Raw genomic sequence first — 13,060 nt, 5'->3', positions numbered from 1 at the left:
TAGATCCTTAGTTTGTCTAACTGAATTTTGTTTAAAAAAGGTTTGTCAGTGTTTATTCGAAACCTGCCAAGGAGTCCAATGCATTTTCTTGTTTCTTTAAGTACTTTGTAAAAGGTTCCCATTCATCTTTAAAATCGCAGTTATCCTTGTCTTGTAGTTTATGTGTCAGTTTTGCCAGTTCTGCGCAGTCCATCAGTTTCCCTTGCCAGAGTTCTTTAGTCGGGATTTCCTCATTCTTCCATCCTTGAGCTATTAAGACTCTTGCCGCCGTTGTCGCATACATGAAGATAGTTTTCAGTTTCTTTAGCAGTTTCTTTTCCTGCAATCCCTAATAAAAATGCTTCAGGTTTTTTAACAAATGTTAGATGGAACATTTTCTTCAATTCATTGTAAATCGTTTCCCAAAACCTTTTTGATTTCATTACAATCCCACCACATATGGTAAAACGTCCCCTCCTTTTCTTTACACTTCCAACACATATTTGAACTGGTTTTATACATTTTTACTAACTGCACTGGTGTCATATACCATCTATATATAGTCAATACCTCTTCACAGGGAGCTCTGGGAACTGTAGCTCTGTGCAGGGGATAATGGACCTCCTAACAACTCTCAGCTCCCAGAATTCTTTGCGGGGAAGCCATGACTGTTTAAAGTGGCATTGTCTGGTGCTTAAAATACATGATGTGAATTTTGCCTAGCTCTGAATATCGGGCGACATGGGCAGATGGCGCATTTACATGGCATGTCGAAAGCCACGAGTTCGAAACCTGACATCTCCAGATGGGACTGGGAATGCCCCTGTGTCTGCAACTTCGTACAGTGTCTGTCGGTGTGGACAGTACTGAAATAGATGGGCCAGTGGTTTCACTTGGGCGCGAGGCGGCTTCCTGTGTTCTTACTTCGACACTTCCTGTTGGAAGCAGAAAGCTGCGCTAGATAACCCAGCAGCTATTTTCGCGTGACTGCGTTGCCTCCGTAACCCATGAATGATTTTAGAGTGTTGTTTAAGCTGTACTTTTGTACTGTTTTATTGTTGTTAGCCGCCCTGAGCCCGGCTTCAGCTGGGGAGGGCGGGATATAAATAAATTATTATTATTATTATTATTTGCTCCCCTCCCTGCCTTAAAGGTAACACAGCTGCCTCCCTCCGCCTGCTGAGATAGCGGATCTCTCTCTTTCTCTGCACTTGCAGGAGTGTGAGGTGGCTGTTCTTTTTATTTATTTTTTTATATTAATTTTTTAGCATACCATTTTCAGCACTCATTTAACACAATTTCATATCTTATACAATTTTTTGACTTCCATCAATCACATCTGAACATTTTCCAATCTTTTTCACTTAATTTACATTTCTTAATTTCACTATAATTATCTTAACTAATAGCTTTCTTCATAATCTTCCTTGCAATATATGATATATTCCTCCTTACAAAACCTCTTGTAATCCTACTAGCGCAATCTGTTGATTACAATTGCTTTTCAAATAGTTTACATATTAATCCAGTCCTCTGAGAATCTCTGGTCCCGCAGGTTTCGAATCCTTCCTGTCATCTTCTCTAATTCTGCATAGTCCATTAATTTCATCTGCCATTCTTCTTTCGTCGGTAATTCTTCTTGTTTCCATTTCTGGGCCAATAATACTCTTGCTGCTGTTATTGCATATAAAAACATTTTGTTATCCTGTCTATTAATATCCTCTCTTACAATACCAAGTAAAAATGCTTCTGGTTTTTTAAAAAATGTATATTTCAACATCTTTTTCATCTCATTATATATCATTTCCCAGAAGTTTTTCACTTTCTTGCATTCCCACCACATGTGATAAAAAGTTCCTTCTTTTTCTTTACATTTCCAACATTTATTACTTGTCTTACACATTTTAGCTAATTTCGCTGGTGTGATATACCATCTATACATAATTTTCATCACATTTTCTTTCAAAGTGTTACATGCTATAAATTTTAATCCTTCTTTCCATAATTTTTCCCAATCTTCTAACTGTATATTATACCCGAAATCTTTGGCCCAGTGTATCATAACCGGCTTAACTTCTTCATCTTTCAACTGCCATTCCAACAGTGATTTATATATTTTAGGCAATATTTTACAATCATTATCTAATAATTCTATTTCAAATCTTGATTTTTTTATCATCAAATCCATTTTCTTTTAAATCTTGTTTAAACATTTCATTGATTTGGTGATAGTGCAGGCAGCCAATCATTCACATATTCTTTAACTTCTTCATAAGGTTTCGTTTTCCATTTACTTCCTTCTTTTTGTACCAATTTCTCATACATGGCCTAATTTTTACTCATATTTATCTTTTTCACACACATTGCTTCTAATGGAGATACCCACCATGGTATTTTACGTTCTAATAGGCTTTCATACCTATCCCATATTTCAAATAGAGATCTTCAGATCTCTTCAGAATATATGGTTGCCAAATCCTTTATGGACTTTTGTTTTGTTATACCATAGACATGCATGGCAACCAAATCTATTATCATAACCCTCTAAATCCAACAAATCTGTATTTTCTAACAACATCCATTCCTTTAACCAACAGAGGCAGGCCGCTTCATAGTACAATTTCAAGTCTGGCAAGGCGAAGCCCCCTCTTTCTTTGGCATCTGTTAACAATTTACAGCATATTGAATTCTTGGTTTCTTCCCCTGCCAGATATATCTTGAAATTGTCTTCTGACACTCCTTAAAAATTGCTGCCCCCTTGATTATTGGAATTGATTGAAATAAAAACAACATCTTTGGTAGCACATTCATTTTGATAGCAGAAATCCTTCCCTAAAATGACGATTTCATCCTTCCCCATACTTCCAGGTCTCTCTTAATTCCATTCCACACTGGTGTATAATTATTTTGAAACAAATCTATATTCTTTGAGGTCAACCATATTCCTAAATATTTGACTTTTTTAACAGCTTCTATACCAATCTGTTGCTGCAACATATCCACCAAATCTTGTTTCATATTTTTAACTAACATTTTCGTCTTCTTTTTATTTATTTTTAAAACCTGCTACTTGCCCAAATCATTCTATCTCCTCAATAACTTCTTTAGCACTGGTTAATGGTTCTTCAGTTGTTAATACCAAGTCATCTGCAAAGGCTTTCACTTCATGCTCTTTCCGGCCGACTGTAATCCCTTTTATTTTTCCATTTTCCCTTATTGTCCTTAGAAAGACCTCCAGTACCGATATGAATAATAATGGTGAAAGCGGACACCCTTGTCTTGTACCTTTTGTAATTTCAATATTTTCCGTTATTATATTACTTGCTATCAACTTTGCTTTTTGATCAGAATATATTGCTTTTATTCCTTTTATGAAGAAAATCAAATTTCTCATTTCTCTATCCTTAAATATAATCAGATAATCTTCTGGGAATTTTTTTGCCTTTGTAGTCTTCATTTTATTCCTAAACACATTTTGTATTGTTTTTGCCTATTCCTCTACCTCCATATTTAACCATTGTGCAATTTCCGTTGTCAATTTTCCCAAAATATTTTCTCCTTGTGATTCTGGAACCGATCTAAACTTCAAATTCATTTCTCTTTGCCTCAGTTCATTCATAGCAATCGCGTCCCACAGCTCCTCCTGTGTTTTATTCATTTCTGAGACTTCTTTAACTTTTTCTTCCTCTTTTTTCATATCTCTTACTTTTTGCTTTGTTCGTTTCATCCCTTCTTCCAAGCTTTGTGTTCTTTTGGTTATCTCTTTCATTTGGCCTCTCAGAAACAGTCATATCAATTTTTTTATCCATCTGCTCCAGCCTTGTCTCCAAATTCTTTTCACTCTGTTTTATGTCCTTTTTTATTTCTGCAAACATTTTTTTAAAACTCTCCTTTATTTTCACTTTCTTGTTTCGATCTCCTCCTCTCCAATGGTGTTCCTCCTTCTCCTGCCTTTTTCTGTGCTGACATTCTTTTTTTAAAAAAGTTTTTTATTAACAATTTTGACATATCAAAGTATCAAAACATAATAATATTCATTATTTTTCCCCCTTCCCCCACCTCCCCATCAAACCCTCCCCCCGAGACTTCCCTCAGCTCCTCTCTCTGATTTTTCAACACATATTATTCTCTGCATACTGTAAACTTGTATAAATCCTTATATTATCTATCTGCTATGTTAACAATCAATAAATTTGTGTATGTTCAAAACCTGCCAAGGAGTCCAATTCATTTTGTTGTCTTTTTAAGTAATTTGTAAAAAGTTCCCATTCTTCTTTGAAGTCACAGTTGTCCTTAACTCGCAGTTTATACGTTAGTTTAGCCAGCTCTCCATAGTTCATCAATTTCTCTTGCCACTGCTCTTTTGTCGGGGTTTCCTCATTCTTCCATCCTTGTGCTATCAAGACTCTTGCCGCTGTTGTTGCATACAAAAATATATTCTTTATTTCCCTTGGCAGGTCTTGTCCTACAATCCCTAATAGAAATGCTTCTGGTTTTTTTAACAAATGTCATTTTAAACATTTTCTTCAATTCATTGTATATCATTTCTCAAATTTTTAAAATTTCTCTACATTCCCACCACATGTGATAAAAAGTCCCTTCCTTTTCTTTAAATTTCCGACATATGTTTGACCCGGTTTTATACATTTTTGCTGTGTGTACCATCTATACATAGATGTATACATCATTTTCATATAATTTTCTTTCAAAAGAGCACAATCTGTAAATTTTAAATCTGTTTTCCTCAGTTTTTCCCAATCCTCAAATTGTATATTATGTCCTATATCTTACGCCCATTTGATCATGACCGATTTTACCTCCTTATCTTTTGTTTCCCATTTTAACAGGATACTATATGCACCCTTCAGCAACTTCACTTTTCCTTCTATAACTTCCTTTTGAAATCTAGAAGTGGTATAACTAAACCCTTTCTTGTTGTCTTCTTTGTATATCCCATGTAATTGCCTGTAATGGAACCAACTCTGAAAACGATCTTATATTTCCTCATACTCTTTTAATTTCCATTTTCCTTCTTGATCTACAGTGGTACCTTGGGTTAAGTACTTAATTCGTTCCGGAGGTCCGTTCTTAACCTGAAACTGTTCTTAACCTGAAGCACCACTTTAGCTAATGGGGCCTCCTGCTGCCGCCGCGCCGCCGGAGCACGATTTCTGTTCTTATCCTGAAGCAAAGTTCTTAACCCGAGGTACTATTTCTGGGTTAGCGGAGTCTGTAACCTGAAGCGTATGTAACCTGAAGCGTATGTAACCTAAGGTACCACTGTATTAGCAAATCACTGTATGTAAGCCATTTCCCGTTTTCCGCAAGTGGTTTGAGCAACAGAGCTTCAGTTGGTGAGAGCCACCAAGGAGTCTTTTGTTCTATTAAGTCTTTATATCTCTCCCAGACCCTCATGACATTGTCCATTTTAAATGTTTTTTCACTCTTTGCCACTAGATGTCACCTTCCAGTGTTAAACAGTCAAAGAAAGAAAGGGACGAAACAAGAAAAATTAATTCAAAATTTTCCACCTCTTGTTTGGCTAATCCACCGTTCCGGAACAGCAAAGTTAAATTCACCCCCCCAAAAAACAAACTCAAATTATTAAAATTAAACTTCTTCTGCCACTTGCTTGGCTAATCCACCACAAAGCCTTCCCAACGTAGTGCACACAAAATCACAAATTCCTTAATATTGAGGAAGAAAAAAAATAAAAACCACCACAAGCCTTCAAGTGTTCTAATAAAAAACCCCAAATAAAAATCAAACCAATTCTTCAGCCACTTGTTGGCCTAATTCCTTCGAAATCCCACTATCCAAAAAAGAATAATAAGAAGAAGAACAGGTACAAAAATGAAATCAAGATAGAAACCAATCCACCAGTTTGCTAACAGTCCACACCAAATAAATAAATAAGGGGGAGGGGCGTAGTTCAGCGTATTTTTTCCGCTCTGCTCCTCCTCAAAATAAAAATAAAAATATACAATCTGCAAGTCCAAATCAATTCCTGCTTGGGCTTAGTAGCTTTCTCCCTACACACTGCTGTATAGCATTAGGAAAAAACTAAAAAGAAGGAAATAAATAGTACGAAGTTTCCTAATTTTGACTAGGCACTTCCGCATAGACGAAGGTAAAAGGAAGTTCTCCTTCTGCTTTCTCAGAGTTCCTCGGACCGACAAAGAATATCCAAAGTAAGAGGTTTTCACCCTTTTTATATACAGTCTGCTTCTATTAAAGTTTATATTTCCGCTGTAGGTAAAATCGTAAGTTTACTGTTCCTTATCTGAGTTCAATTCCCAGACGGGGCTGACCTCCTTTTTTCCACCCCGCTGAGAGGTGGCGGTTCTTATATCACTTCCTCTTGCAGGAAATCGGCGCTCTCTGTAAATACGCCGAGCCGCTCCTTTTGTTATTGAGCCCGGCTGCAGCAGATGCGGCTGCTCCTTCAGGCTCGGAGGAAAGGGGGAGTCCCCGAGGGGCACAGGTGTCCTGGGGCGTGCGGGTCTTCACCCCCAACTCTTGTCGTTGCTCAAGAAACAGAGACAAGGGCGATGGTGTGACTCACTTCCTGTCTGGAATCTTTTGCCCGCTTGGCTGCAGGTAGCGACCATCGCAAGGGCAGACGGGGAATGGGTGTCTATTAAGGGGCTCAGGCCATTTTGTGCCTCTCCCATATCCTTCAAAGCACCTCGCATCCGTGGTCCTCCTTCTGCAGCCTCGGAGTCCATCTTGTTGCAAGCCGTTTCATCTTGTTCAGTGGCCTGCCATTTCTGCCTCGTCCCTCTCTCGTCCGCGGGGGCTGCAGCTGCCTTTAATCCCCGGCGCAGCTGATTCAGCCTTTATTATTGTCTTTTGCAAAATGCCTTTGCAAAGCGTTTCTTTCTCGTTCTCGCAGTGGGCCGGGCGAAGGCCCGGTTTGACACTTCTCTGGGCGCCGTAACGAACTTTGTGGCTAAGCAAAGGAAGTGGGTTTTTCACATCGCACACCCTTGAGTGTGTGAAATACATGTGTTCTCTTGACGGTTCTGTGGTTTCTCTCACATAATTAATTTGTTTAATGGCTTGTTTTATTTAAGGCAGGGCTTTGCTTGCTTGTTTCTTTGCAGTATTTCTGTACCGGTTTTCGGACAGACCTCGCAAAGTGGTTTACGTAAGATTATTACGACAATAAACATCAATTGAAAAAAGAAAATATTCAATAGAATCTAAAAGGCAACTTGTTTGCTTAAGGGAATAAATGAACCCTGTGGCAGTTTGAGGAGAGGGGACATTATGGGAGTTAGATGGTGACAAATCATCAAGCCTCCTTCTTCTCACCTCTCCTCCGGGCAAGAGGCTGCATTCCCCAAATCGTGGTCCTTGAGGTTTGTTCAGGTGGTCCGTGGTGTGTCCACATTAAATATCCACCTTGATTTGTATTTGTATGGCTTCTGTTGTTTCTCATATTATATTCCAGTGAATGATGGTTCAAACTCCAAAGAATTGAGCTTGTAATACAATAAAATACAACATAAGAAATGAAAGAAGCAATAAAAAAAATGAAGTCTTAAAATCATACAGCATCTAGCACAGTACGTCTCCACCTGTTTTCAGACTACAACTCCCGTCACCCTGAGCTTGCAAGACCCAGTGTCCAGGGATGACGGGAATTGTAGTCCAAAAACCAAGTTTGGGAAACCCTGATTTAAGGTATTTACTGCACCATGCCACTGAAATAGGCTCTCAGTTTCTATGTTGTGAGGCCACTTCTGCATGAGTCTCTTAAAAGCACGCAGAACATTAAAGAATGTGGCTGAAAGCTGGGTCACAGTCCACTCTGAAAGGTTGGTCACCCTTTTCCAGACAAGCTTCTCTGTCTTTTTTAACATACACATCACTGGCAGAACTTCAACAATAGTGCAGCTTGACAGAGAAATGTGGATGTTTGCTTTTAATTTCTGTTTCTTTTGCGGTTGCCAAAAAGCCACAGAGCCGTTGGTCAGAGAAAAATGTAGCTATGGCTGGGAATCCTTGCCTGCTAAAGCAGCTTGATGCTTGATGTAATGCATTGCATAGCATACACACACACACACACACACACACACACACACACACACACACACATATATATATCCCCCCATAAAAGCTGCTAATCCTCAGAAGGTTGTACCGGCTTGCTTCTCCCTATACTTTGTCTGGTTGGCCGTTTTGTGGCCTCAAAGGGCGAAAAAAGGGGGCCGTTTTTCTGCTAAGCTTCTGGGAGACCACACAAAGAAGCAATTCCTTCTTGACTACAAGAGCGGCTATTTATGAGTCTTCTGTAAACATGTCCTGAAATTGCTTTGCAAGCTGGTTATTTTGTGTGTGTCTGTGTGTGTGTGTCATTCTGTTAATGGTCCATAGATGGGGGCACAGAACCATAGCATTGCAGATTTGGAAAGGGACCACGAGGCTTCCTCAAACTCGGCCCTCCAGATGTTTTTGGCCTACATCTCCCATGATCCCTAGCTAGCAGGACCAGTGGTCAGGGATGATGGGAACTGTAGTCTCAAAACATCTGAAGGGCTGAGTTTGAGGAAGCCTGATCTATCTAGTTCAGGGTTTCCCAAACTTTGGCCGCCAGCTGTTGTTGGACTACAGCTCCCATGATCCCTAGCTAGCAGGACCAGTGGTCAAGGAGGATAGGAGGTATAGTCTAAAAAAAAACAGCTGTAGACCCAAGTTTGGGAAACCCTGATCTAGTCCATTTAGGTGCCGAAGTTGACTTCTAAATTGCAAGTTGTACTGTTCCCCATAAGGGATGCGGGTGGCACTGTGGGTTAAACCACGGAGCCTAGGACTTGCCAATCAGAAGGTCGGCGGTTCGAATCCCCACGACGGGGATTCCTATTGCTCGGTCCCTGCTCCTAACCACCTAGGAGTTTGAAAGCACACCAGTGCAAGTAGATAAGTAGGTACCGCTCCGGCGGGAAGGTAAACGGCGTTTCCGTGCGCTGCTCTGGTTCGCCAGAAACGGCTTAGGCATGCTAGCCACATGACCCGGAAGCTGTATGCCGGCTCCCTCGGCCAATAAAGCGAGATGAGCGCCGCAACCCCAGAGTCGTCCGTGACTGGACCTAATGGTCAGGGGTCCCTTTACCTTTACCTTACTGTTCCCCATTTGGGGAACTACCCAGAGTGCTAACTACCTTGTGGGCAATTATTTTTATCCTTCCTTTGTGCCACCACTAGGGGACACCAAGCTAGTCATCACTCATTAGGATTTTTTTACCTGTTCCACAAAAAGAGACAAATAATGTCTGTGGGAAAATAGATAGCAATGCCCTAGAGATGGGCATCTGGGGCTAAACCTCAATAATCAGACTGGGAAACTTCAATAATCAGGTTATTCTGTCCCCCGCACCCTGGGACAGTGTGTGTGAAGGCAAACCAAGCCCAGCACTCTGAAGAGTTTTGCAATGTGCTGTTTTGATTCTGACCCATATTTTTCCCCAAACCGAGCTCCTCCCTGGCCACTACTGCCAGCCGTTTGGAAAGGTGCCCTTTATGAGTCAGGCTGTCTGTGGGGTGTGGAGTTTTCCTCCTGCTTGTCTCTGAGGCCTCTTTGTAGGTGACAGAGGCGGTATTCATGCGGCGTTCACCTCCACCTAGTGCAGGAATTTCTGAGTAATGGGGGGGGGGGAGAGAAAGAGAGGTGGGGTGGCCTTCGTAGCTTGAATACCTCTCTGTGTATGGAGCCCTCCCCCTGCTCCAACTTGCTTTCCATTCCATCTCTTCTCCCTCCCCCCCCCCCGCATCTCCCATATTCTTCCTGAGGACGGGTGTGTATTTTTCCTGAAAAACCGAATCCTTGCAAAGTTGGGTTTTATTTAAAGAGAGCAATCATTTAGGGGAAATCCATGCCATGGGTTTTTTAAGCTCGTTCAGTGCATGTGAATTCCCCCCAAAGAATCCTTGAAACTGTAGTTTGACACCCCACAGCTACGATTCCCCAGCGCCCTTAACGAACTACAGTTCCCATGATTGTTGTGCAGTTTGAAAGCCCGTTGGATGTGTGTCTGGCCCTTAGAGCAGGGATAGGGAATGTGTTGTAAACCGAACTCCCAAATCTATGTGCTTCACCACCACTGCCCAGTTTGTTAATTTTTCATTTTTCTGTGCCCCCCCTAAAGGTAGATGCTGACCCTGAACACTTGGACCCCTTGACGCAGTTGCTGGGGACCTTATCCCCACCCGCCCCACAGGGGCAGAATGGAGTTGGAGGAAGGATACAATGGGGTGAGTGATTGGCATGGGGAGGGGAGGGGAAAGAGATGGGGTTTTGTACAGTGAGGGGTGGTACAGTCAAAGTTCTAACCTGCCCACCCCCCAGAAAAACAGTGTTTCCCAAATTTAGGTCTCCAGTTGTTGGACTACAACTCCCATCATCCCTAGCTAGCAGGACCAGTGGTCAGGGATGATGGGAACTGTAGTCTCAAAACATCTGAAAAGCCGAGTTTGGGGAACCTACCACAGAGCAAAGATAGGGAGCCTGTGGCGCTCCAGACATTGTTGGGACGCGGGTGGCGCTGTGGGTTAAACCACAGAGCCTAGGTCTTGCCGATCAGAAGGTCGGCGGTTCGGATCCCCGCGACAGGGTAAGCTCCCGTTGCTCAGTCCCTGCTCCTGCCAACCTAGCAGTTCAAAAGCACGTCAAAAGTGCAAGTAGATAAATAGGTACCGCTCCGGTTGGAAGGTAAATGGCGTTTCCGTGCGCTGCTCTGGTTTGCCAGAAGCGGCTTAGTCATGCTGGCCACATGACCCGGAAGCTGTACGCCAGCTCCCTTGGCCAATAAAGCGAGATGAGCGCCGCAACCCCAGAGTCGGCCATGACTGGTCCTTTACCTTTACCACAGAGCAAAGATAGGGTGCCCGTGGCGCTCCAGACAGGGTTGAACTCCAACTCCCCTCATCCCCAGCTAGCAGAGCCAATTGCCAGGGCTGATGGGAGTGGGAGTTGGAGACTGGCAAGCTCTGGAGGACTTCCTTCTGTATTTTGGGAAGGGCAGTGCTTTTTTATAAATCAGATTCACTGATTGGCAACTGGCATTGGTAGTTTCTGCACAAAATACTCTTGTTATATGAGGGGTTTTGTGGGTGGAGAGAAAGGTCTGTTTTGAGAGTGCTTGGAGTTTCCAGGGTGCTTGGTTGGGACCTCAAGTTATGGGTAATCCAAGCAGGGCAAGGCGGGGCTTCTCAATGCTGCCACTGATATGGTCTCATGTCTTCCTTACCAGAACCCGGCACTGGGTGCCCGCACTGGGTCGGCCATGGCAATCATCGGAGCAGAAGACGAGGACTTCGAAAACGACATCGAGCCAGTAAGTGGGAGGTTCGGGAGAGGCCTGGGTTCTAACAGCAGGAGGAAGGTCACGACAGCACCATAGCACAGTGGCAGATCACCTGCCTGGCATGCAGAAGGTTGAATCATCAGCATATCCAGGTGGAGCTGGGAGAGCCCCTTCCCTGAGTCCCTGCTGCCGGCCTGTGTTGATCAGACGAACCTTTGGCCTCTAAAAGTTGCTGAACTACCGTTCCCATCCTCCCTGCCAATTGGCCACGCTTGCTGGAGCTGATAGGAGGTCATAGTTCAGCAAGATCAGGAGGGCCAGAGGTTCTCCACACGTGGGGTAGACAGTGCTGAGCTGGGTGGGCTTGTTAGAAGGAAACTTGTGAACAAACACTGAGAGTGATCTGGAAGGAACTGTGTTGAAAGGAGGCAGTGAGGAGAGGGTGGGGTGGAGAAGGTAAGAGTGGGGGAAATCCTGATTTAACAACTCTCTCTCTCTCTCTCTCTCTCTCTCTCTCTCTCTTGTTCCTCCCCTCAGTTCCAGAACCCAGATGCACAAACCAGCATGTTCCAGAGCCTGGACCTCTTAACACGGCATCCAGCCTACTTGATGGTTTTTCTGCAGCATGTGGTACTGCAGTTCGACTCCAGCCCTGTGGTAAGCCTTGCATTTTTTTTTGTCATTGTTGATTTATTAATCACCTTCTAAACCATCCTCTCAAGATGATTTAGACCATGGGTAGGCAAACTAAGGCCCGGGGGGCCGGATCCGGCCCAATCGCCTTCTAAATCCGGCCCACGGATGGTCCAGGAATCAGCGTGTTTTTACATGAGTAGAATGTGTGCTTTTATTTAAAATGCATCTCTGGGTTATTTGTGGGGCAAAGGAATTTGTTCATTCCCCCCCAAAAATATATAGTCCGGCCCCCCACAAGGTCTGAGGGACAGTGGACCGGCCCCCTCTGAAAAGGTTTGCTGACCCCTGATTTAGACATAAGGTGATTTTCGAAAGTTAAAAACAACAGATGCATTTAAAACAAGACTAAAACCCTAACAGGTGGACACTCGTTTAAAGACTCGTTCATTCATGAGGACTAGCTTCCTACCACGCTTGGCTGTGGTACGATTAGGTGGGTTGGCCACGCAGGCACATCTCACTGCTGGTTTCCCGAAGCTCATGCAGGGGACAAGCGTGAGTGTATTTTCTCAGACCAAATAATTGTCAGCTTCAATAGTGAACTTCCCACATAACAAGACTTTTGACATGCTTTAATTCAGGCAACTCTTTGCACTGATCTGTCCAGTTCACGGTCAGCTGGATTGGCAAGATTGACAAACGGAATAAGAGATCAAGATGAATTATTATTTTTTTAAAGAAGACTGGAAATGTTTTGTGGATTATTTGGAAAATTATTGTAAGCCTATTATAAAGTTAACAGTAACAGATTAAATTCAGCAGTAACAATTGCTGAGATATAAAAATGAGAAAATGAAAAGAGAGGGATTAATTAGAATATGTAGTAGAAAAGAAAATGATGAAGCAAACAGTGGAAATGGCGGGGGAAAGTCTAAACGAAATGTATTTTTGGTATTTGGATACTTATTTATTGTTTTAATTGTAAAATAAAAATGATAAATATATATTTTTTAATGGAATCGCATTGTGCAGGTTTTTCTGGGCTGCACCAGTTTCGCCGACAGATGATGGAATTGCATGTTAAATGCAGCCTAAAATAAACATAAACAAAACTAGCCTGCTGGGGAGAAAAGGGT

At 42.4% G+C, this 13,060-nt stretch overlaps 1 protein-coding gene across 25 annotated transcripts in view; it reads left to right on the top strand.

Moving 5' to 3' along the window:
- Positions 1 to 13,060, top strand: part of ARHGEF1 (Rho guanine nucleotide exchange factor 1) — a 71,921-nt gene that overhangs the window by 7,470 nt on the left and 51,391 nt on the right. For 18 of the 25 annotated variants that reach the window (XM_083515764.1, XM_083515762.1, XM_083515759.1 and 15 more), the window contains exons 2-4: positions 10,131 to 10,236; positions 11,235 to 11,318; positions 11,826 to 11,945. In XM_083515764.1, the coding sequence (XP_083371890.1) occupies positions 10,210 to 10,236; positions 11,235 to 11,318; positions 11,826 to 11,945 (231 nt within the window). In that variant the 5' untranslated portion in view covers positions 10,131 to 10,209. The remainder of the gene's footprint in view (positions 1 to 10,130; positions 10,237 to 11,234; positions 11,319 to 11,825; positions 11,946 to 13,060) is intronic. The other 7 variants (XM_083515778.1, XM_083515758.1, XM_083515760.1 and 4 more) reach the window with 1 other exon arrangement.

This window comes from Podarcis liolepis (assembly GCF_965112155.1).
Source record: "Podarcis liolepis genome assembly, chromosome: 7".
NCBI classification, from domain to species: Eukaryota; Metazoa; Chordata; class Lepidosauria; order Squamata; family Lacertidae; genus Podarcis; species Podarcis liolepis.
Note: the sequence above shows the minus strand (reverse complement) of the source record. Positions and strands in the feature narration are given on the sequence as shown.